Below are 25757 nucleotides of genomic sequence, written 5' to 3'. Positions count from 1 at the left end.
AGGCAGAGGATAGGGAACTGCAAGTCATTCCAGGGGCGCTGTTAATGAGTTGTAGGGAAATGGAGAGAGAAAAGGGACAGGCACTGGACTAAGCCCCGCTGGAACCCTGCTCTCTCCTACCTAAGCCTCAGTCCCTTCATCCTTTAGGTGAGGGGGCTGGACTCCGTGCGCTCTCAGCTCCCTCCGGTTCAGAGGGATTCCAAGGCTCCAGGGTGGGGAAGCTGGGGCAGAGGGCTGTGGCTGCCCCCACACCTCGGGAACTGTCTATGTGCCCTCTCTCTTCTCTAAGGACAGGGGTGCCAGGGATGCACCCCCTGAGTGTCCTGGAGGTGACCTGTGCCCATCAGTGTGTGGACTGGCTGGATCTGGGGAGGACTGGCTGGCTCATTGCTCCTTTGTAATTTATCTTAAAAAGTAACACAGGGCAGGAACCCAGGCGTCCAGGCAGCCTGCCATCCAGGGCTTCTGGTTCCCAGACGCTGTGTCTGGCGGGCTGTGCACCCCAGGTCCCTGCACCCCCCCCCCCCCCATGTCTGGCAGTCGCAGGCCCTCCATTTTTCAGAACCGGCGCCCGAAGCCCCGTCTCCTCCGGGCAGCTGCGCCCCGCTGGCCTCACCGGGCCCGCCTGCGGCCGGCCGCCAGCCCCGCGGCCCCGGCGGGCCCGTCCCGTCCGCTCCCGGCCGGGCTTCGGAAGAAGGGAGGCGGCCGGTTCCGCCGCGGCCCTCACGTGCTTTCCCGGCCGCCCCTCCCGCCGCCGGGCCTGTTCCTCTTCCCGAGCGATTGCGACAGCGCCGCTCCCGGCTCCCAGTCCCCGCCCCCCGCGTCTCCACTCCCACTTCCTGAGCCCGGCGCTGGAGCCTGGAGGCCAGGCCCGCCGGCCGCTGGGGCCCCCGGGCGCTTCGGCCTGAGTCCTGCCCCAGCCCGGGGCTCCGGGGCCGCCGCCGCCTCTGCCCTGGGGTCCGGCCTCTCGCCCGGCTCCCCGCTGCGCCCTCCCGGCCGCCGCCGCCATGCGCGCGCCCTGGGCCGCCTGCGCCCGCGGCCTGGCCTGGGGGCCGCTCCTCCTAGGCCTCTGCGGCCTCCTGGCGGCCGCCCAGCCCCCACTGGTGAGGGAGGGGCCGCGCAGGTGGGTGGGGGCTGCTGGGGAGAGGAGGCGGTGCCTGGCCCCTCTGCCCGCCCCGCCGACCCCTGAGTAACTCTCCCCCATCTCCATCCCCCCTGAAGGGGCGCCCCTACCACCCGGAGAACCACACCTGCCGGGACCAGGAGAAGGAGTACTACGAACCCAAGCACCAGGCTTGCTGCTCCCGCTGCCCCCCAGGTGAGAGGCAACGGGCAGAGGAAGCCTGGCACGGGGAGGGGGGTTAGGGGGCCTCCAGCCCGCCTCCGCCTCAGAAGACAGACACCGTCTCCCCGGAAAATCAGCGACAGGGACAGAGAGACACTGGCCGCCCCTCATGTGCAGGCGCCGAGCGGGACAGACCAGGGCCACCCGGCGAGTGGCAGGCGGGTGGCAGGCGGGTGGACTCCGGCTCCCTGACGCTCCTCCTGCCCCGCTCCACGTTCTAGGCACTCACGTCTCAGCTGAATGCAGCCCAGGTCGGGACACAGTTTGTATCCCGTGCCCTGAAAGTTCCTACAACGAGCACTGGAACCATCTGTTCATCTGCCAGCTGTGCCGACCCTGTGACCGGAGTGAGTGGGGTGTGCCTGGGGAGGGCCGGGATCCCCTGCCGTGTAACCCCCCACTGAGCTGTCCTGTCTCTCCAAAAGTCCTGGGCTTCGAGGAGACTGCACCTTGCACTAGCAAACAGAAAACCCAGTGCCACTGCCAGCCGGGAATGTTCTGCGTCCGCTGGGACCATGAGTGTATACACTGCGAGTCGCTCTCTGACTGCCCACCGGGCACTGAAGCTGAGTTCAAAGGTCAGAGGTCACTAAGGGCAGAAGGGGGGAGGAGGCTGGGTGCCAGTGATCTTGAATGGGGGCAGGGAGCACGGTACTGTGTGCACAGTGAGCCTCCAGGTAGTTTTCTTTGGCATAAAAAGCCTCTTCTCCCTCACTGTGAAAGGCTCACAGAAGGGATCTATCTGCAGAGAAATGGAACTGGGACAGGGGCAGGGACAGTGGGGGGTCCCCTCAGCACTGGGGAAACTGAGCAAGGGGGAGATCAGGAAAGGTACCAGCTACAGAATGGGGTGGGTGGACAGGGAGGAGCCATCCAGTGAATGTAAAGGAAGCTCACAGCTGGCCAAGAGGCTCCTTTTGCCCACTCAACCTGGCTGGCCTTGCCTCTCTCTTACCAGATGAAGGTGGGGAGACTAATAGCCACTGTGTGCCCTGTAAGGCCGGGCACTTCCAGAACACCTCCTCCCCCATCGCCCGCTGCCAGCCCCACACCAGGTGAGTGTGCCCTTGTTCCTCCCACCCACCCAGAAGCCCCAGCTGCTGACAAGTCCACCCCTATGCTCAACTCTGTAGGACCCTCCTTGCCACTTGCCACTTTCAGCCATGTGCCCTCTTGAGTTGGGCGTTTCTTTCCTTCACAGGTGTGAGGACCTGGGCCTTGTAGAAGCAGCACAAGGTACCGCCCAGTCTGATACCAGCTGCAGAAATCCAGAGATCCCTGAGATACCAGGTAAGGGGCCAGGGCTAAGGGGCACAGGGTGGGAATATCTGGAAAAATGCCTTAATTCCTCCCATCTGAAAGTATGGGGAAAAGATGAATCCTTCCCTCTCAGAATGAGGGCAAGAAGAAAAATTCCTTAAAGAGAAATTGGAGTGTCCCCAGGCCAGCTTGCTTACACACACACTCATGCACACACACACTCTTCTAAAGTTATATGTTATAAATTAATATAATAATATAATGCCAAGGAAAACTCACACTGAGGTACAACTGTAACTGGCATCGCTGTCACCATTCTGGACATGCCACCATCATATAATCCATTTACTAGGCTGAGTACCTCTTTATTAGATTACACACTTTCATTCTTCGAGAGATAATTTCACATTTGACTCTGTTTTGTTTTTTTCTGTGCAGTTATTGGCTTCCTAGCCTAATAGACAATTACAGGATGTTTCTAATGATTGTAATCATTATCCTTTGGGGGAAAGTTTATTTTATTAGCTTTTTTAAATTAGTAGATATTTATCATCTCAGCTTCCGCTTACTCAGAGCAAGTGTGTCAGGCACTCTTTGAATACTTGACACTCACTAATTCATTTAATCCTCTTATTGAGCCTATCAAGTGGTTCTAGTATCAGCCTCACTGGCAAGATGAAGAAAACAAGGCGCAGAGGTTACCTGACTCGCCCGAGATCATCCATGTGGGAACTGGCATTATGAAGACCTGTACTTGGGTCTTTTTACTTTGTAATGCATGCGCACTGTAGAAAATTAGAAAATTCAGGTACATAAGACTAAACATCACCCACAGAACCATCACCTGGCATATCCACTCTTTTTATATGTCCTCAAACATTTTTCTATGTAAGTCTATACATATAATTTTTTTCTAAAAATGGAGTCATTTGAATATTTTGTAACCTGACTTTTCATTCAACTATACCATAAATACTTTTCCATGTCCTCTTATTAATTTTTAACTATGTATCAAATATGATAGGCATTTTAGAGAGTCTAACCCCTTTATTTTATATATAAACAAATTGATGCTCAGAGATGAAATGACTTAAAAAGTCACACAGCTGGGCAGGAACCCAGGTGTCCAAGACTCCAGGTCCAGTTCTTCCCATCTTGTACTCCCATCAGCCACAGAATTAGGTGTACTGGAGAGAGCCACATACCAGGGTGCAAATGTCCAAGTCTCCCTGACCTTCAGGCGTAGTTGAGGGGCATTACAGACTCTTTGCTGTGGATGGCAGCACTGAGGCCCATAGAAAGACAGAACTTATCCTCTGCCCTACACTGGGTCCTGAGGAACCAAGCACCCAGCCTCCTGGTCCCATTCCGTCCTGGAACCTACAAGGGGGTGGAGACCTTGCAACTCTTAGTCTCCCAGGCAACCACAGGCAGAATTGAGAAGTGAGGCTCCCCCACTCTCCCACCTGTGTGAACACCCCACAGTACAGAAGGGCACTCTCAGTTGGCTGTACCCTGTGGTCCAAGTCTGTTTAGAGCCCTAAGCCCCACCCTCCCTGTACTGCCTCCCACCCCGACTTCCAGTCCTTGGGAATCAACTGCCCAAGCTCCTGTCCTCATGCAGCTGGGACCTGCACCACCCCAAACATCTCCATCTACGACACTGTCCTGGCTGTCAGGAGGTGCCCCCAAGTCCAACTGAATTCCCTTTCTCTGCAACTCAGGGAAGTGTCTCCAATTCTGCCTTTAGAAACTTTTTTCTCTGGGTTGCCCAGAGAATTGGAAAGCTATTCGCTAACGTCCTTCCCCTCTGCCCTTCTTGCCCTGTCCCCCGTCACGCCGCCTCCTGTCTGCTGTCCCGGCAGGAACTATGCTGGTGCTGGCCGTCATGCTGCCCCTGGTCTCCTTGCTGCTCCTCACCACCATCTTTGCCTGCGCCTGGAAGAGCCACCCCTCTCTCTGCAGAAAGCTGGGTAGGCAGGGGCTGAATGCAGGCAGGGATGCGGTGGTTGGTCCCCACCTGGATGGGGGAGGGGCTGGAGGGTATCTTCATCTCCCCCAGTACAACCTGTCTGCCCTTCCACATCCTCAAGATTCCCAATGCCTGCCCCCAACATAGACATCATCTCCATCCAGCCCCCCATTCTGAGCCTGGAGAGAAGGGTAATGATAGCCTGTTCCTTCTGGGACCCCAGGGTGGGCAGCAACAAATTATGGTGGGGTGTGGAGGGTGGTAGCCTGGGGGTCTCAGGTCTGCCAGAGGCCCTACACCCATTTCATTTTCATTGCAGGATCCCTGCTCAAGAGCCGTCCAGAGGTAATGAGGAAGGCTGAGGAGGCAGCAGGGAGGGGCAGAAAGAGAGAATGAACAGTGTGGGGGTGCGCAGGAAAAAAGTGTGCAGGCTTCGACATTCATTCATTCATTCAACAGATAACTCTAGCATGCCATATGCCAAGCACTGTTCTAGGCATATGGACATAGCAGTAAGTAAAACAAAGTAACTACCCTCCTGGAGTTACACACCAATGGGGCAAGAATAAGGGTAAATAAATATGTATCAGGTTGTGACAACTGATAAATAAAGCAGGACAGGGGAACGATGAATGACAGTGGTAGAGGATGGGGGTATATTATCTTAGACAGTGGACAGAGGGCCTCTCTGATGAGCCAGTATTTGAGCAGAGGGCTAAAGAAATGAAGGCATCAGGATATCTGGGGAAAGTGCTCAAGGAAGCAAGAACATCAAGTGCAAAAGCCCATGGCAGCGAGCATGGGGCCTGGGGCTGCCTCAGCTGGGGTCGGGGGTGGGAATTAAAGAAAGATGGGGTCTGAGGCTCACATTGGCTGGTTCTCTGCTTCTCTCCTGCAGGGAGAGGAATCCAATATTGCTGATGGGAACTGGCAGCCTCCAAACATCAACCCACACTTTCCTGACCTGGTAAAGCCACTTCTGCCCATCCCTGGAGACTCGCCCCCGGCCTTAGCCTGGCCCCCAGTGCCCCCAGCTTTGGAGGAAGAGGTGCTACAACAGCAGAGTCCTCTGAGCCAGGCCAGGGAGCTGGAGGCAGAGCTCCCAGAGCAAGGCCCTGTGCCCCACGGTGAGTAGGCTACAGGGAGAAGAGGGGTGAGGGAGGTGCAGTGGGAAGGATGGTGGGCAGGGAGAGAAAGTGTGAGGTGGGGAGAAATGAGAAGACTAACAGGGAGGCAAGACAGAGACTCCGATGGCCAGGAAGAATGTCCCAATTAGAGAGAAAAGAAGAGACTGAAAAACCCAGAAACAGAAGTGAATGCAGCCCTGGCTGCTGTTGCTCAGTGCTTAGAGCATTGGCCTGCATACCAGAGGGTCTTGGGTTCGATTCCCATCAAGGGCATGTACCTAGGTTGCAGGCTCGATCCCCAAGTCAGGGTGCGTGTGGCAGGCAACCGATCGACGTTTCTCTGTCTTCCCCCTTCTACTCTCTCTAAAAAATCAATGGGAAAAAAAGATCCTCCCTCACTCCTTGAGCGAGGATTAAAAAAAAAGGAATGCAGAGCTCAAGAAACCAATAGCAAACGGGAGTGGGAACAGAGAGGAAAGGGAGAAGGCAGAGGAACCAGGGCGTTCAGGACGTAGGGGCACCGATGCAGCGGGCAAACAGGCCATCCTTCCTCAACAGTGCCTCTCAGCCCCTCTCACTCTGCTTCCCTTCCCACAGGTACCAATGGCATTCATGTCACCGGCGGGTCTGTGACTGTCACTGGCAACATCTACATCTACAATGGGCCAGTACTGGGGGGAGCACGGGGCCCTGGAGACCCCCCTGCTCCCCCGGAGCCTCCATACCCCATTCCTGAAGAGGGTGCCCCTGGTCCTCCCGGGCTCTCTACGCCCTACCAGGAAGATGGCAAAGCTTGGCACCTGGCCGAGACAGAGACACTGGGGTGCCATGCCCTCTAACAGGACCAAGGACCCAGTTTGTCACCCATGCCTCATGGGTGTCTGGAAGAAGTCAGGAGAAGGGACGCACGAGAGCACCTTCTCCCGAGGCTGCCCTACCCACACAGGATTGACAGAGAGCCTGGGTAGGGCCTCTGAGAGGCAAACCCTAAAGGGCCAGTCCTCAGACACATCTCCAAGGGCAGGGCCGGGCACTGGCTGGGTATGGTGCCCGCCACAGAACTCTCACCACCGCCTGAGCAGGCCCAAGACTTCATTGCAGACCCCTCTGCCCACTGGGGCTGCACTAGCTCAGCTTCAGGCACAGAGAGCATATGATGCCTGCTGCTGCCCAGCATGGCGTTCTGCACCCAAAGCATGGCACAGAAGGAAGCCAGCCACATGGTCACTTGCAAGGACATCACTGGGACTTCTAACAGATTCGTGGTGCTCATCCCCAAGCTTCAGAGGCCTTTTGAGGACCCACACGTCACATGGACTGAGGTAGACCCTATATAAAGATGGAGTTACATGGAGCACCACCCCTCCCCTCCTAGAGAAGAAAGGGAGTCATTAAAAACTGGGGGTTTGGGTAGGGTTACTAGGTAAAGGGAGAGTTTTGGAGGGGAAGGAAAATGGCAAGTATATTTATAAATTGTAACCACATGCAAATAAAGTGAAGACTGAGACCTAGATAATTTATTTCCTGGGAATTCATACAGAAATACTATTCCATTGGGCAGTGTCAAAGGCAAAGGTCAAAACATTAAAATATAATCCCACAAAGGTATTTCTATGAGGGACTGGTATATGTAATTCAGTTAATAACAGTATTAGTCAGTGATCACTGACAATGTGCCAGGTAGTATTGAAATACTTTGCAATAATTACATAATCCTCACAATATCTCTAAGAGCTAGATACTATTACTATTCCCATTTAATGACTGAGGAAACCGAGGAACAGAGAGGGTAAGTCACTTGACCAATTCAACTGCAAATGGCAAAGCTGGGATTTGGACCCAGTGAGTCTGGCTCTAGAGGCCTCCAGTAAAAACTCCACATACCACAGTCTTCCAGAATTTCTTTGGTGGGTAAAATGCACTGGTTTTCTCAGACAAACAGACCTTCTGCATGCCCCACATGCATTAAGCCTCACAGCCACAGTGCAGAGTGAAAAAGTGTTCTGCAAGGTTGCCTGAAGGGGAAAATATGACTTGAGACATAAAACGTGAGAGGCCAAATTCACATTCTGTTGGTGTCGAGATCTAGGCTGGCCTCCTTTCACTCAGAAGTAGCACTCGTGATTTTTACTTTGTTTATTTCTTTCATCTTATTTTAATTTTTGTCCAAAAGAACTTTAAATCTTCTCAAGCTCTCCTATCGGTAAATGTTTGGGCCCCCAGAATTTATTTACCATGCTGCCTGGTGGAGACAATCTTAACTTGAAGGATTGGGACGGCAGCGGCTGCCAGCTGACTGCTCCTTCCATAAAAGGCCACCATCTGGGTCTAATGTTAAGAACTCTGTGGCTGGGGCTCATCAAGATAGGGTGGCTCTAAAACATACTCCAGGAGGCGTCTGATCCAAGTGAGGGGATGGGTTATTTAAGGTTGACCATGAAAGTATTCAATCCAGCTTCCTTGGTTGAAAAGTAAATAATGGTGAGCTGTATCTTTAGGCAGTTAAATCCTCCTGATTTGCAGTATGCTAGAGCCAGATGACATGAATCCTTAATCATTGTTCCCATGTGTTTAGATAAAATAAAAAAAATTCTATACATTGTCAAAAAAAATAAAAGGAAAAACATTTTTTTAAAGTGGTGCAAAGGCACAGTTCTATGTGACACCATTCAAATTTAGGATTATGTCTGCCTATATTAATTTGCTAGAATTACCATAACAAAGTACCACAGACTGGGGGGCTTAAAGAACAAGAAATTATTTTCTCACAGTTTTGGAGGCTAGAAGTCCAAGCTCAAGGTGTCAGCAGAGTTGGTTTCTCCTGAGGCCTCTCTCCCTGGCTTGCCGATGGCCGTCTCCTCATTGTACCTCCACACAGCCTTCCCTCCGTGTGTGTGTCCTAATCTTCTCTTCTTATAAGGAAACCAGTCACACTGGATTAGGGCCCATTCTAATGACCTCACTTAAATTTAATTATCTCTTTAAAAACCCCATCTCCAAATACAGTCACATTCTGAGGCACTGGCCTTAAACATATGAATTGTGAAACACGCAATTCAGCCCATAACACTGCCCATGCTTGTTTTGCCGGTGTTGAGTTAATACAGGCTCCAGAAGCACGCTTTATACTGAGAGGAGCTCCCGTCTAGAAGGAAAGTGGACGTTAAAATGAATGAAGACAGCCTCTTGACAGTTGCCTTAGAAAGATGGAACCAAATACAATAGTAGTTAATGACGGGATGATTAAGCCTGAATTTAGGTAGTCTCTCATATAATATTTTTGAAAACCCACTCCTATATCACATGGGGGGAAAAGCCAATACTGAATCCAACCAATGTCAACATGGGTGCAGGGAGGCCAGTGAGGAGGCTAAGGCAGCAGTCAGCAGTCCAGGAGAGAGAGGGATGTAATTGCGTAGAGTGGCAGCAGTGGGACAGGTCGGGTATGCTGGTGTAGGGTAGCTAAGAATTTCGTTTTCAAAAGATGAAGTGGTTCACGTCGATTGCTGTGATGGACTCTTCGACCGACCCAGCAGACTTCCACACCTTCCCTAAGAATAGAACCCCATTTCTGTACTAACGCAGACATTCCATGATGTCAGGAGGGGAGGCCCTTCCTCCAGTCCCGGGAGCCAGTAAAAAACCGTACCCCTTTGCCAGGAATTGGTTTAGGATGGGGCCTGAGATCTCTTTCTAGCCAATGACATGCACAGAGAAGTCTCATTCCCAGGACAAAACACATCATTTGGAAAAAGTTTTGGTTTTCCTTGTCCTGTCTTGTTGGGGGGATGTTTGTTTGAGGACACAAAGCCTGAGCTGTGGGAGCCATTTTATTATCATGAGGAAACAGCCATGGAGATAAAAAGCCAATCCTCTGAGGATGGAGGTCCTGGGAGAAAAGAGCGAGCCTGGTTCACGAGGTTTCCTTGGACAACTGAACAACAGTTTGGGCATCTTTTTATGAGAGAAAAACAGACCCCATTTGTATAAATCACAGCAAGTCAACTTTTCCTCTCCTCTTTTTAGTTTTAATTTTATCTGTTTCCTTTTTTGGTGCAAGTAATTTATTCATGTGGTTAAAAATCCAAAAAGTATCAAAGAGTAAACTGTGAAATGTCTCTTCACTTTTGTCCCTCACCCACCATGGTCCTCTCCCTGGAAGCAACCACTGTGACTTTCTGATGCTTTTCCAGAGGTAACTTACACATACTCAAAAATATATATACTCATATATTTCATTCCTCTCTCCTCCCCCCACAAATGGTAGCATGTTCTCCGTATATTCTTCCCTTTGCCTTTTTCATTTATCAAAATAGCTTGGCCATAATTCCACATCAGTATCATAAAACATCCTCCTAAATCTTTTTATCTGCATAGTATTTCATTATATGGCTGTACCATTTAACTAGATCCCTTTGAGAATTTTTAATTCATTTCCAATCTATTACAAACATTCTACAATAATAACCTATGTAGTTTTGCACATGTGAGACTATTGCTATCAAAAATTTTGCTAGAGCCCTGGCCGGAGTCGCTCAGTGGTTAGAGCATCCACCTGTGTACCGGAGAGCCTCGGGTTTGATTCCCAGTCAAGGGCACATACTTGGGTTGCCAGTCCGATCCCCACACTGTGGGAGGCAACCAAGCGATGTGTCTCTCTCTCCCCACCTTCCCTTCCACTCTCTCTAAGAATCAATGGAAAAAAATATCCTTACTCTTCAGGTAAGGTTTAAAACCACATGTATTTTTTGCTAGAAATAAAATTGTGGGTCAAAGATATATATTTTTTATTTTGATAAATATTACCACATTGCCCTCCATATAGATTGAATGTCAGCAATTTTTAAGTGTCCATTTCCATATACAAACACCAACATTGCTGTACTATCAAGCATTTTGATCTTTGACAATCTGAAGGGTGACAAACGTTATCTCAGTGTAATCTTTATTTGCATTTCTTATTGTGTGGGAAGTTTTTTATTTCACTGTGAGTGAACATTTTCATATTTTAAAGAGTCATTTGTGAGATTAAAGATGGCAGCGGACTGAGTGGAAGCTACACTGACACTCTCCCAGGATGAAACTGGAATTACAACTAAAATATAGAAAAACCATCCTGAATAATCAACTGCAACTGAAGAAGAGATGGAGAGCACCCTCACAACCAAGGAGGAAAAGCGGAGACCACATAGAGACTGGTAGGAAGTGCGGAGGTGCGAGAGGGCTGGCTGGGCTCCCACAGGCAGCAGCTGAAGATCCAGAGGGATATCTCAGCTGGGGGGGGAGGTTCCCACTGAGGACTCTGGGGCCTAAACCCCAGGCTGGGCTTCCCAGCCAAGAGCAACAGAACTCAGAAAGGTGCCCACATAACATCTGACTGTGAAAAGCAGCTGAGTTTCTGTCCTGGAAACGCAGGCACCCTCTTAAAGAGCCAATGCACAAAGTTTCATGTGCAGCCACTCACCTTGGACTCCAGCAGAGGGAGGGCAGAGTAAACTGGAGCTGTTTAAGGAGAATCTAGGGTTGTGGGCTCTGGAAATAGAGATCAGAAGGCACCCATCTGGATTCCTGTGCCGAGTCATTCCCCCATACTGCAGAGGACATCTTTCTCAGGCAGACAATTTGCTGCTTTTGCGGGGGGGGGGGGGGGGGGGGGGGGGCAATTGCCCTACCCTGCAGGAAAACCTCCTGCCCTACCCTAAGGAGTTAAAACAGCCTGAGGCTCTTTAAGAGACTGATAACAATCAGCTGCCCCACCCTGTGGAGTTTCTACACTCTCAGGCTCATTAAGAGAATCAGATTAATCAGCCAGTAGCTCTAAAGTGGACCTCAGAGTGCTTTGAGTCTTTGCATAATCTGCTTCTGGACCCAGACCTTGGAAAAGCAGACTTTGGTGTGCATTTTAGTCCTGTCCAACCACACCCAGCCCCAGCAGAGGAGACCTTAAGCAGAGGGTTGTCGATAGCTCCAAACAGGGTACTCAGGGCCAGTCACAAGCTGCGTCTGACATTGGCCTGCACCAGAGACCCTCCAAAAAGACTGAGAGTCCTAGCAGATCTACCTAATACATCGAGAAAAACAAACCAACAGGCAGCCAAAATGGGGAGACAAAAAAACAACCCCCAAATGAAAGAACAAGAGAAGTCTTCATAAAAATAGCTAAATGAAATGGAGATAAGAAATCTATGGGATATAGAGATCAGAATACTGATTGTAAGAATGCTCAACAGAATGAAAAAAGATATGGAAACTATGAAGAATGACATAGCAGAAATAAAAAATACATTGGAAGGATAAACAGCAGATTAGAGGAAGCTGAGGATCAGAACAGTGAATTAGAAGACAGGGTAGAAAAAATCACTCAGAGATAAAAAAAAAAAAAAGAAAGAAAGAAAAAACAATTAAAAAACAGGAGGACAGTTTAAGGGAGCTGTGGGACAACATGAAATGTAACAATATTCGCATTATAGGAATGCCAGAAGGGGAAGAGAATAAGCAAGGGACAGAGAATTTGTTTGAAGAAATAATGGCAGAAAACTTTCTTACCCTGGTAAAGGAAAAAGTCACATAAGTTCAGGAGGCACAGAGACTCCCAAGCAAGAAGAATCCAAAGAGGCCCATGCCCAGACACATCATAATTAAAATGCCAAGAATCCAAGACAAAGAGAGAATCTTAAAGAGAGCTAGAGAAAAGCAATCTGTTACCTACAAAGAAGCTCCCATAAGGCTGTCAGCTGACTTCTCATTAGAAACTCCACAGGCAAGAAGGGAATGGCATGAAGTATTCAACATAATGCAAAACAAGGATCTGAAACCAAGACTACTCTATCCAGCAAGACTATCATTCTCAGTTTTACACGATCTCACTCATATGTAGAATCTAATAAATAAAATAGACTGATGAACAAAATAGACCCAGAGACATAGAAGCATGGAACAAACTGATGAATCTCAGTGGGAAGGTGGGGGTGGGGGAGTGGGTGGGGAGAGATTAATCAAAGAACTTATATGCATATATGCATAACCCATGGACATGGACAATAGTGTGGTGAAGGCCTGGGGGCCGGGGGCAGATACGGGGTGGAGGGGATCAATGGGAGAGGGGAAAAGGGGGGTATCTGTAATACTTTCAACAATAAAAATAAATAAATTTTTTAAAATAATAAAAAATAGTCATTTGTAATTTATTTTCCACCAACTATTCATATCTCTTACTATTTTTCTACTGGACACTTTCCTAATGTTGTCTTGTTATCCCAAATCATTTGTTGAACAATAATTTTTTTCTTCACTAGTTGGAAATGTTACCATTATAAATAAAATTTGTGTATGAATTAAAATTTGCTTCTGGATTTTCAGTTCTCTTCCCTCTGTCTTTTTAATTTGCTAGCACCACAGTCAACTATTTTAGCTTTATATTTTAATATCTATTAGGACTCCTTTTAATCTTCTTTTTCAAAATGTTCCTAATTATATTTTCTTATTTCTTATTCCATATGAAGTATCCCCCAAAATAACTCCTATTGGTATTTGTATTGAGATTGCATTAAATTGCTAGGTTAATTAGGGAGAAGGGCCATCTTCCTAGTGTTAGTCTTTCTTTGAAGGACATAGTATTCCTTTCTATTTGTTGATTCCTTTTGTGTCCCTCAGTAGTACTTTTTGTTATTGTTGTTAATCCTCACCCAAGGATATTTTTTCCATTGATTTTTAGAGAGAGTGCAAGGGAGGGAGAGAGGGAGGGGGGGAGAGAGCGAGAGAGGAGCATTGATGTGAGAGAGACATATCAATTGGTTGCCTCCCACATGCACCCTAACCGGGGCTGGGGATCGAACCTGTAACTCAGGTACGTGCCCTTGACCAGGAATCGAACCCTCAACCCTTCCATGTGCAGACAGGCGCTCTAACCACTAAGCACACCAGCCAGGGCACTCAGTAGCATTTTAATGTTTAATTTTTTTAATATAGATACAGAGCTGGGTCAGTGTAGCTCATCAGTTGAATGTCGATCTATGAACCAGGAGGTCACATTTCAATTCCCAGTCAGGGCACATGCCCAGGCTGCAGGCTTAATCCCCAGTAGGGGGTGTGCAGGAAGCAGCCAATCGATGATTCTCTCATCACTGATGTTTCTATCTCTCTCTCCCTCTCCCTTCCTCTCTCTGAAATCAATAAAAACATATTTAAAATTGATAGATGATAGGTAGGTAGGTAGGTAGATAGATAGATAGATAGATAGATAGATAGATAGATAGATAGATAGATGATAGATAGATGATAGATAGATGATAGATAGATAGATAGATGATAGATAGATAGATAGATAGATAGATAGATAGATAGATAGATAGATAGATAGATAGACAGATGATAGATAGATAGATAGATAGATAGATAGATAGATAGATAGATAGATGATAGATAGATAGATGATAGATAGATAGATGATATAGATAGATAGATAGATAGATAGATAGATAGATAGATAGATAGATAGATAGATGATAGATAGATGATAGATAGATAGATGATAGATGATAGATAGATGATAGATAGATAGATAGATAGATAGATAGATAGATAGATAGATAGATAGATGATGATAGATAGATAGATAGATAGATAGATAGATAGATAGATAGATAGATAGATAGATAGATAGATAGACAGATGATGATGATAGATAGATAGATAGATAGATAGATAGATAGATAGATAGATAGATAGATAGATGATAGATAGATAGATGATAGATAGATAGATGATATAGATAGATAGATAGATAGATAGATAGATAGATAGATAGATAGATAGATAGATGATAGATGATAGATAGATAGATAGATGATAGATGATAGATAGATGATAGATAGATAGATAGATAGATAGATAGATAGATAGATAGATAGATAGATAGATAGATGATAGATGATAGATGATAGATGATAGATAGATAGATAGATAGATAGATAGATAGATAGATAGATAGATAGATAGATAGATAGATAGATGATAGATAGATGATAGATAGATGATAGATTGATGATAGATGATTGATAGATAGATAGATAGATAGATAGATAGATAGATAGATAGATGATAGATGGATGATAGGTAGATAGTAGAGAGTTTTGATATCTTCTTCACCTAGCTTCTCTTAATCTTAACATCTTATGTGACCATGGTACATTAATCAAAACTAAGAAATTAACATTGTTGAAATGCTAATTAACTAAACTACATACTCTATTGGGATTTCACCAGTTTTTTTCCCTAAAGTCCTTTTTCTGTTCCAGGATCCAATCCAGGATACCACATTCTATGTAGTGGTCATAATCCTTTAGCCTTCTCTGATCTGTGATCGTTTCTATCTTTCCTTACTTTTTATGACCTTGACAGTTTTGAAAAGCACTGGTTAGTTATTTTATAGAATGTCCCTTTATTTGGGTTTTCTAATGTCTTTTCATGATTAGAAACTGCCAAGTTTTCTTCCAAAGTAACTACACCATTTTGCATTTCTACCAGCAGTGAAAGTTCCCGTTGCTCCACAGTATTTGATGGTGTTATTGCTGTTTAAGTGGTACCTCCCTGTGTTTTGTGTTCTTTTTAATATATCTTTATTGATTTCAAAGACAGGAAAGGAGAGGGAGAGAGAGAGAGAGAAACATCAATGATGAGTCATTGATTGGCCACAGCCCTCAACTCAGGCATGTACCCTGACCGGGAATCAAACCCCGATAGCCTGGATCCTAGGTTGAGGCTCAACCGCCAAGCCACACCCAGCCGGGCCCTCCCTGTGGTTTTAATTTGCATTTCTCTAATGACAAATGATGTTGACCATCTTTTCATATGCTTATTTGCCATCTATATATCTCATTTGCTGAAGTATCTTTTCAGATCTTTTGCACATTTTTAAATTGGGTCATTTATTTTCTTATTCAGTTTTAAGAATTCTTCATGTAATCTAGATACAAGTCCTTTATCAGGTATATGTGATTTTCAGATAGTTTCTCCTAGCCTGTGGTTTTGTTACCAGTGAGGTGACAAGACCTCAGTTCTTGTCTTCTTGAAGGAAAGATTTCAATCAAGAGACAAAGTGTAGCAAAGCAAGTAAGAATTTATTGGCCGCAGCAAAAATATATCTAAGACAGTGAAACAAGGGAGGGTTTAGCATAGAAGAAGCAACAGGAGAGCCTATGCTTTGGCTCACTGCTTTGGCTCACTGAGAAGCCAGAGAAAAGGGGACCATGAAGACATTTCAGGGGGTAAGCCTAGAACAAGTTGCCGCTGCCCACTGCTTTCCAGGATTCAAGTCTCACAGGGTCCCTTGGAAGAAGGGGGAAAGGGAATGGTGCGGGCATGCTCCCCTGGGGGACAGCGAGTGCTGGGTCCTCTATCCTGAGCCTATTTCTCTCTCTCTTGCTGGTGGAAATCTTAGGGGAGATCTCAGAGGAGGGTCTCAATAGAATATCCATCAGCTTTCCAGTTGTGCTCTTTCAGCACTGTGGTCTACACTGATTGGTCAGCGCCAGGGTCATTAGTCAACTCAGTTGGTCCTGAGGCAGCCACAGAGTCACTTGTCTGGTTTTGTTGCCTTCCTGGGCCTGGAGCTGAAATACAGCGGAGGCCTAGATGTTATTTTTAGGAAGGAAAAGGTCAGGGGGTCTAAACCTCATGACCAGTGATAAGAAGGATCGGGGCCCAAACCACATGACCAGTGATATGCTAGAGAAGGATAGGTTACCCTGGAGGCAAGGTTCTTTTTTTCCCAATTTTGACCCTTGCTAGGCATCTGGGGCTTTCTGTCCTGGTGAGTTTCTGTACCTGGCCCATTGTCCTTGCTCTGTTTATGTCTGTCTAACTGCCTATAACAGTTTGTCTTTTCATCTTTCAACGTATCTGTCACAGGGCAAAAGATTTTAATTTTGATAAGGTCTAATTCATCAATTTTTTTCCTGTAGTATCTGAAAACTTACCACCAAACCCAATGTCACCCAGATTTTCTCCTATATTTTCTTTTAGATGTTTTACAGTTTTACTTTTAAAATTTTAGCCTATGAACCATTATTGTTTTGTGTATGAGGACTGTGTTGAAGTTTTTGTTTTTACATGTAAATGTCCAATTGTTCCAGCAGCATTTGTTGAATATTCTTTCCTCATGGAATTGCTTTTGCATCTTTGTCAAAAATCAGTTGATAATCTTTGTGTGGGTTTATTTCCAAGCTCTAAGTTGGTTCTGTTGGCCTATATGTCTATCCTTTTGCCAACCACACTGTCTTGATTACTGTAGCTTCCTAATAAGTCTTGAAATTGGGTAGTGCAATTTCTCCAACTATTGTTCTTTTTTAGTTCCTTTCCGTTTCTTTTCTTTCCCATATAAATTTTAGAATTTGCTTGCTGATTTCTACCACAAAAAAGCCTACTGTGATTTTAATCTATAAATCAAACTAGAGAGAATTTGACATCTTTACAATATCAAAGTTTTCAATCCATGAAGACAGTATATTTCTCCATTTATGTACATCTTTGATTACTTTTATGAGCAGTTTGTAGTTTTCAGCATTCAGACCCTGCACAGTTTTTACATTAATACCTAAGTACTGCCCGGCTGGCATGGCTCAGGAGTTGAGCATTGACCTATGACCCAGGAGATCAAAGTTTGATTCCCCGTCAGGGCACATGCCCGGGTTGAGGGCTCAATTCCCAGTAGAGGACATGCAGGAGGCAGCCAATCAATGACTCTCATCATTGATGTTTCTAACTCTCTCTCTCTCCCTCTCTCTGAAATCAATAAAGATGTAAATTTAAAAAAAAAAATACTTTGTTGGATTTCCCTCATTGCATAACCCACTTATGCATTCCTTTACCCTCAGCTATTATTTCTCTTTCCATTTATTTTTTCCCAAACATTTCCACCTTTAGGAAGGACACTAGACTCTGCTGGTCCAGATTGCTGGCAGCAATACTAGTTTAGCAAGTTCCTCCCTGACAGTCAGCTCCCATTCATATATAGACAGAGCTAGTGGGCTGACCCAACCACTAGGCAACACAGCAGACTTCACTGTTAACCCTGACTTTGCCAGATCAGTGAAGGCACTATCCACCCTATCAGGTCCTTAGGAATTCTGGCATAAAGGTTTAAAGGCAGCCCAGTGGGTGTGGCTCAGTGGACTGAGCATTGTCCCAGGAGCCAAGAGCTCACTAGTTCAATTCCCCATCAGGGCACATGCCCAGGTTGTGGACTTGATCCCCAGTAGGGGGCATGCAGGAGGCAGCCAATCGATGCTCCATCTCTCCCTCTTCCTTCCACTCTCTCTAAAATCAATAAAAACATTAAAATAAAGGTATGGTTACAGTTGCTTAGGAATCCTCCCTGCTTCCAGCACCCACAGTAGCATCCTTTTTTTTTTTTTTTTTAATATGTTTTTATTGATTTTAGGGAGAAAGAGAGAGAAAAAGAGAGAGAGTAAGAAAGGGAAACATGGATGTGAGAAACATCAATCAGCTGCCTCCTGCATGCCCCCTACTGGGGATGGAGCTCACAACCTGGGCATGTGCCCTGACTGGGAATCGAACTGGTGACCTTTTGGTGCATGGGACATTGCTCAACCACCTGAGCCACACTGGCCAGGGCCACAGGTACATCCTTGATCCTGGGACCACTGCATCAGGTAGGAAAAAAGAAAGTTGAAATGATGTGGGGAAGACCTATATTGTCACACAAGCATTTTCCCTCACCTTCTTTCCCACATTTCCCAGAAAATTGGAGGAATCTATCCGGGGAGAACCCCTTAGCGCCCCTCATGTTGAGTGCGAGCACACACTCAGGAAGGCACGTAAGCCAGCCTCTCTTGCCTTTATCTCCCACCCACCCCATTTTAATTTTTTTAATTGATTTATTTTAAAGAGAGAGCAAGAAGAAGGAAGAGACAGAGAGAAGCATCGATTTTTTTGTTCCACTTATTTATGCGTTCATTGGTTGATTTGTATGTGCCCTGACCAGGGATCTAACCCGAAACCTTGGCATATCAGGAGGACGCTCTAACCAACTGAGCTACCTGGCCAGGGCTATCCCCCCCATTTTAGACAGCAACTGTTTCCACTGCCCATTCCAATTCTCTATTAGACCATTACTCTGAGGATGATATGCAACATGAGTTGTCCATTTGATGTGATATCTCTTTGCCTGTTGGAAACTGTGGGCTATAAATAGTGCATCCCTTGGTCTGAAGAAATGTAACTCAGAGGCCCAAATTGGTACAGTATTTTCTATACCAATCCCTTCGTAGTATTTTGAGCATCTGTGTTATTAAAGAACAAAAATCCAACCAAGTAAATATAATATCTAATTGGCTTTATATAATAATTTTTGAACCAGGCAGCAACCCATCTAGTAAACAGAAAGGTGTTTTGAGGAGCTGTAAAAAGTGGGAAGTTTGTATAGGTCAAAACAGGGTGGGACAAGGAAATTAAAAGAGTGAATTATTTCAGGCAAAGTCACCTTCCCTTAGGAGAAGGCCTGGGGTCTTATCAGGCAGGTTACCTGACTAATGATGACCAGAAAATTCTAGACTGACTGGTTTAAAATTCCACTCCTGGGAGAGGCTGAAACTGCAATTAAGTTAGGTATTAAGTCTTGGTGAGGCTTACCATGGTGACTCCATTTTGTATATATTGTTTCTTTTACTTTTTTTTTCCAAATATATTTTTATTGATTTTAGAGAGAGGAAGGGAGAGGGAGAGATAGAAATATCAATGATGAGAGAGAATCATTGATCGGCTGCCTCCTTCATGCTCCTTACTGGGGATCAAGCCCGCAACCCGGGCATGTGCTCTGACCAGGAATCGAACCTCGATCATTGGAACATAGGTCAATGCTCAACTGCTGAGCCATGCCAGCTGGGCCAAACCAGCATTTTTTACTGGCATTTAAGGTTCCTCCATCTTTTTTCATGGCTTGATAGCTCACTTGTTTTTATTGCAGAATAATGTTTCACTGTATGGATGTATCACAGTTTATTTATCCATTCACCTATGGAAGGATATCTTGGTTACTTTCAATTTTTGGCAATTATGAATAAAGCTTATAAACCTTAAGTATGCAGGTTTTCTTGGGGACATGTTTTCAACTTATTTGAAAGGTATGAAATTGCTGGATCTGGATCATACGGTAAGACTATGTTTAGCCTTGTAAGAAATTGCCAAACCATCTTCCACAGTGGCTGTACTATTTTGCATTTCCACTAGCAATGAATGAGAGAGTTCCTGTTGCAACTAATCTTTGGTGATAAAAAATTAGAACAATGGTTGTATTTGGTGATGTGGGGAAGATAGACTGCAAAGGGGCATAAGGGGACTTCATGGGGTGATGGAAACATTTCATAACTTGATTGAAATGGTGGTTATATGGGTATATACAATTGTCAAAATTAATTCCACTGTATACTTAAGACTTATGTGTTTTACCATTACGTAAAACTTTCAGAACTCCAACCCAGCACCAAGGAGAGGACCTGGACTGATAACTGAGTCTCTACTTCCTTTTCTAATCTCTAACTCTGCCTCCCATTCAAATGTTGCTGCTGAAGCAAAGCCTTTTCCTTTGGAAACCAATATCACTGCCCCAGCCCCTTTCATGGTTTCAAGCTTTGGCCCTGAACCACAGCCAGTAATGGTAGTTGTGGTGACAGTCATGGTGTGGGAGTGGTGCTATTGTTGCAATAGAACTTGTAACCAGAGTAGTGGTAGTTGATGTTGTAGTTGTTATTATAGTAGCATCAGTAGCTAATATTTAATGATGCTTAACTATTTTCAGGCCCTATATTGAATGTTTAAATGCTTCATATTATTTAATTCTAAGAAGTGTCCCTATTTTACAGAGGAGGAAATAGAAACTCTTTGTAAATACTCTGTTTATGACTTTGTTGTTGTTGCAAAAGTAAGACCTATTCATTATTAGAAGATTCAGGTTAGCAAAAGTATAAGATAAAAGTCACCTATCATCACATCTCTTTAAGTTAATCACTACTATGCCCTACTAGTATAAACTGTTCAATACACTTATAAAAACAGTACTATACAGTATGTGGCTTAATTTGCTTATTTCATCCGATAACATATCTAACGTTTTCCCCCATTAACAAATATACTTTTAGCGTTGGCTAGTGTGGCTCAGTTGGTTGAGTGTCCTCCCATGAACTGAGAGGTGGGGGGTTCGATTCCCAGTCAGGGCATATGCCAGGGGTTACAGGCTCAAGGCCCGATCCCCAGTAGGGGTTGCGCAGGAGGCAGTCTATCGATGTTCCTCTCTCTCCCTCTCCCTTCCTCTCTAAAAATCAATAAAAATATTTTTAAAAAATAAATATACTTTTAAAACATCATTTTAATAGCTCTTTTATATTCCATCATTTATAATACAATACACCTATCCAATATCTTTTGTTGGACATTTAGATTGTTTCCTTTTATTTTTATTTTTATTTTTTAAAATATATCTTGCCCGGCCGGGCGTAGCTCAGTGGTTGAGCATCGACCTGGGATCCAGGCGATCGGGGTTCGATTCCCGGTCAGGGCACATGCCAGGGTTGCGGGCTCGATCAATGACTCTCTCATCATTGATGTTTCTATCTGTCTCCCCCTCTCCTTTCCTCTCTCCGAAATCAATAAAAATATATAAAAAAAAGAAAAAGAAAAATTTAAATATATCTTTATTGATTTGAGAGGAAAGGAGAAGGAGAGACAGAGATAGAAACATCAATGATGAGACTCACTGATCGGCTGGCCCACAACCCGGGCATGTGCCCTAACCGGGAACCGAACCCTGATCGCCTGGATCCTAGGTCGATGCTCAACCGCTGAGCCAAGCCCGGCCGGGCAATATTGTTTCCTTTTAAAAAGAATTGCTGTTATAGAAATTTTTTTTACAGACCATCTTTATAGCTAAATATTTGCACACATCTTCATTTATTCCTAGAAGTGGAACTGTCGAATTAAAGAGTGGGGCATTTTTAAGGCTTTGAAGTCAAACAACCCTGACCTTGAAACCTGGCTTAGGGCATGTGGTCTTAGGCAAATCATATCTGAAATGTCCAAAACCATCTCCTAAAGTGGCCATTTTGGGTGTTAAGTCTGTGCCCTGTGCTAGTCTATTTGCCACTTATCACATTTTCCTATTATTACTCTTTGCCCATAGGTGGTGCACTCTTCCTTGATTGTAAACCCCAGGGCAGGACCCGTGCATAGTCCTCACTGTATCCTCACCAGCACCCAGCTCAGTGTCTAGTTAGAGGAAATTTGGTGCTGCAGAAAGAGTAACAGTGTGGAAGGAAGGCACCAAGGTTCCATTCCCAACACGACCACTACTAGCATTATGGTCACAGACAAAGCCCTTCATGACCTGGCTTCACCTGTCCACACCTATCACCTCTCCCTCTGTGCTTTTACACTAGCAATTCTGAGTTAATGGTTGTCAGAACTAACAGTTTTCAGAACACACCTTGCTCTTGTACATGTCTGTGCCTTTGCCCACATTCAGGATAGTAGCCCATAGTGTGCCTTCATGCAAATTAGGAAGAGATGGCCCTGGATGGGTAGCTCAGTTGGTTAGAGCATCGTCCCCATATGCCAAGGTTGTGGGTTCAAACCCTAGTCAGGGCACATAAAAGTATCAACCAATGAATGCATAAATAAGTGGAACAACAAATCACTGATTCTCTCTCCCTTCCTCTCTCTCTCAAAAATCAATAAATACAAATTTTTTAAAAAATAAAATAGACCTGGATGGTATGCTCAGTGGTTAGAGAGTCAGCCCATGCACCGAAGGGTTGAAGGTTCAATTCCTAGTCCAGGGCACATACCTGGGTTGCAGGTTCAATCCAGGTCCCAGCCAGGGCATGTGCGGGAGGCAACCAATCGATGTGTCTCTCTCACATCAATGTTTCTCTCTCTCTCTCTCTCTCTCTCTGTCCCCCTGCTTCCCTCCCTTCCACTCTCTCTAAAAATCAATAAAAATATTTTTTAAAAATAAAAATAAATGGAAAAAATATCCTCAGATGAGGATTAATAAAAAAATAAAAAATAATTAGGAAAAGATGCCTCTTCCACCCAGTTGAGTACAGCTAAATTTCTGGCCCCACTTATCCCTTGGCCTAACAACATATTGCATTAACCAGCCGGCATACCATTTCCAAAACCTGGAACAAAGACAGCTAGCCCACCCAGCAAATCCCTTCTCATCCATCATGTTGCAGCTCAAATTCTACCTCCTCTGTTAACTCATCTTGCTCTAGCAGATGTATTTGGCTTTCCTGCTAAGCTTCCCCCATTTTTTGACTAGCCTCCATTAATGCAATTATCTTTATTGAATATGGTTGTTTGCCTACAAAAGTCTCTACTCCATTAGATTATTTTCAGTGTTTTTCTTCTTTTATTCCTCATACAAAGCCCAGTTTCTGACACATAGGAAGTGATTGACAAGCTTAAATAAATAACTGAATGAGTGAGTGATATTTTATCTCTCTGGTCCTCATATTGCTTGTCTGAGAATAAAGAAATCAGATTAAGAGATGCCTGAAGTTACTGCTAACTCTAAAATTCTCTTGTCCAATATACATTAAGTAAACATTTAGTGAACAAATTGTACCCACCAACAAGAAAAATCCCTTTAAAGGGACATGAGTCCATTTATTTAAGTTTTCTTCTAGAAGCAGGGTAGTATGAGTTTTTTGAATCTCTTCTATTTTGTCTTGCCTCTGGAAACTTCTCAGAGACATTTCAGACCATCTGAAAAAGAATTTAAGAAGAATTGCTGTAGGAAAACCTTCCAGGAAATGGCTCTCCTTTCACTTCATTATGTGGATTACCTATTTCTGTTCTTTGTCTTTCTCAGATATTTTCCCAAAAGGGACAACTGTTTTCAACACAAGGAAGTCTTTTAGCTTCAAAGAGGCTAAAGTTACTTCTCTAGTGAGAATAAATTTTACCCTGTGTTCTTCCTCCCATTCCAGAGATCCTGCCCTTAAGTGGATATTGCCAATCTCCTTAGAAGGACAGCAAATCTATTCAAGGGCAACAAGTTTCTGAGACACTAATAGAAGCAGAGATATAGAGTGGGGGCTTTTACAAACTATATGGGTCCCTGGATCACCAAAGAGTCCGCTATTTTTCTGAAATTCTATTCACAATATTGTGTGTAGGTGCATTTTCTAAAGGAAGATCAACAGCTGTCTTCAGATTTTCAGGGGAGCCCCTTAGCCCCCAAAAAGCTAAGTAAGAACCACTGATCTAGAGTCTGGGCTAAAATAGCCTGGAAAGTACAGGGGCTTTTAATGCTCTAGTGCATTTTTTTGGGTTATACCAAAGACAGATTCCTTAACAGCCACAGACTGTAGTCTTTGAGACTGAGTCCCTCTGTCCATATCAATGGCCCTCCCTTAGGGGCTTCCCCAAATCCCTTGGACTCACTGAAATCCAACCTGCTCTGCAGATACAGGAAAGCTCTGGGGGGATGTCAGATGTCTGGCACCTCTACCCTTATGTTTCAATAGTAGTAATGGCCTTGGAGAGACAGAAGATTGGGTTCCTGAGAGGGCATAAGACCCTCTGAAAACCACAATTGCTTCTGCCACAAGGGGGCACCCAAAGCTCAGACAAATGGGACACCAAGTATCCTGCCTCCACTCAAATCAAGCACCTGACTGGAGAGCAGAAAAGTTCCTTTACACTAAGCCAAAGCTTGAAGCTCCTGGTATTACATTCAGCCCCCAAACCCTTCTACCCATACCCACTGTCCTTTAAGGTTCTTGCTGGCTTCAGTCCTCTCCCTAGAGGTGACCTGAACCCCACATTCCTCCCTAGAGTGTGCCCTGGATGTGTAATTTGAATTTCAAAGATCCTCATCCTGGGTGAATGGAACACACACACTTCTGGTACCCACTCCTGGAGTTACTCCTGGGACCCTGCCGGGTCCTCACCTAGTGTTCAGAATCATTAGTATGATTTCAGGGTTGTGAGCAGAGCCCTGCAGAGATATGCATAGGATGTCATAAAATATCTCTAAAGTTGTGATCCATTCAGACAAGAAGAATAAAGAAAGAATCCAGTATTCATTTAGACTGAGTTACTAAGAGTAACTGCATCTTGGTTGGGGATCCCAGAATGCCTTGTACTCCAGTAAGGGTGCAACTTAGATCCAGAAGTCAGGATGCAAATCTAAGCCTATTAGAAGGGTACGGATTTAAACAAAATAAAAAATATCAAATTTATAAATAGAGTTCAAAACATTTGTGGGAACTTAGTGTACTCAGTTGAGAAGACTCACCTACATGTATGTGGCATCATAGCATCAAATCTCTGGCAAATAGACAACTTCAGCCTTCTTGAGGTGATAATCACAGATCATGGTCAGTAACTATGCATAGAATTTTTTCCTGTGCCCTCAAATATCAAACCACATAAACTTGCAATAGCCTGCTTCTTGCAGCTGTCCCTAGCCAGCCTGTCCCATCCCTTTGGTGTGAAAATGTGATGGGGTCTCCTCGGCCCCAGAGCCTCTATACTGCCCATCCTAAGCACCCACTGCTAACTCTGAGCTCTAGTAAAGGTGAGTTTTGTCCCATGTCTCCCATATACCTCCTCCTGCTGGATTTCCCCACTCTTTCCATTCCTTTATGAACTTTGTGCCACTTCAGGAATCCTGAGCTCTCACTGCCAAAACTCCAAGAAGGTAAGGAGCTTGATGAGCCACTCACATTCCCAGGAACATATACTAGCACCTTCTGTGTCAAGCCCTGCACAGGGTGTTCCCCAACGTTACCACACTTAACTGCTCACATCCACCCTATGAGGTAAGTTCCATCATCTCCATGTTACAGTGGAAAGACTCACAGCTTGAGCAAGTGATCAAGCAGAGAGATGCCTTGGGCATGGTCCAAGCAGTACATATTTACCTTGAGTGGTCTTCCACTTCTCCAGTTTTTACCATATGAAATCCTTATACTCCCTCACCAGACTCCTCTGACTCCACCAGTCTCTGGGGCCCTTCCTGTACCTATCA

The 25757-nt window shown here is 45.1% G+C and overlaps 2 protein-coding genes across 13 annotated transcripts in view; one reads left to right on the top strand and one right to left on the bottom strand.

Moving 5' to 3' along the window:
* The window catches only part of LOC308552289 (vesicle-associated membrane protein 1), a 106983-nt gene that overhangs the window by 43920 nt on the left and 37306 nt on the right, over positions 1-25757 (bottom strand). For 2 of the 12 annotated variants that reach the window (XM_081127502.1, XM_081127501.1), the window contains exon 1: positions 1575-1644. The exons of 5 other annotated variants lie outside the window; for them this stretch is intronic. Coding sequence is in view for 4 of the 7 variants with exons in the window: in XM_081127490.1 (XP_080983616.1) it covers positions 16214-16314 (101 nt within the window). In the remaining 3 variants the exon portion in view is untranslated. Of the gene's footprint in view, positions 1-1574; positions 1645-8548; positions 8617-15803; positions 16315-23349; positions 23486-25026; positions 25080-25757 lie in introns of those variants that run through there. 5 more of the 12 variants (XM_081127492.1, XM_081127490.1, XR_013998121.1 and 2 more) reach the window with 4 other exon arrangements.
* On the top strand, positions 835-8308 carry LTBR (lymphotoxin beta receptor). Its single transcript, XM_081127513.1, has 10 exons — positions 835-1103; positions 1222-1318; positions 1567-1692; positions 1771-1923; positions 2304-2400; positions 2547-2635; positions 4471-4578; positions 4897-4922; positions 5476-5704; positions 6302-8308. The coding sequence occupies exons 1-10, from the start codon at positions 1008-1010 to the stop codon at positions 6541-6543; spliced, it is 1263 nt and encodes a 420-aa protein (XP_080983639.1). The 5' UTR covers positions 835-1007; the 3' UTR covers positions 6544-8308.

The sequence above is a fragment of the Miniopterus schreibersii genome (assembly GCF_964146895.1).
Source record: "Miniopterus schreibersii genome assembly, chromosome: 2".
NCBI lineage: Eukaryota > Metazoa > Chordata > Mammalia > Chiroptera > Miniopteridae > Miniopterus > Miniopterus schreibersii.
This window is presented reverse-complemented; position numbering and strand designations above follow the sequence as displayed.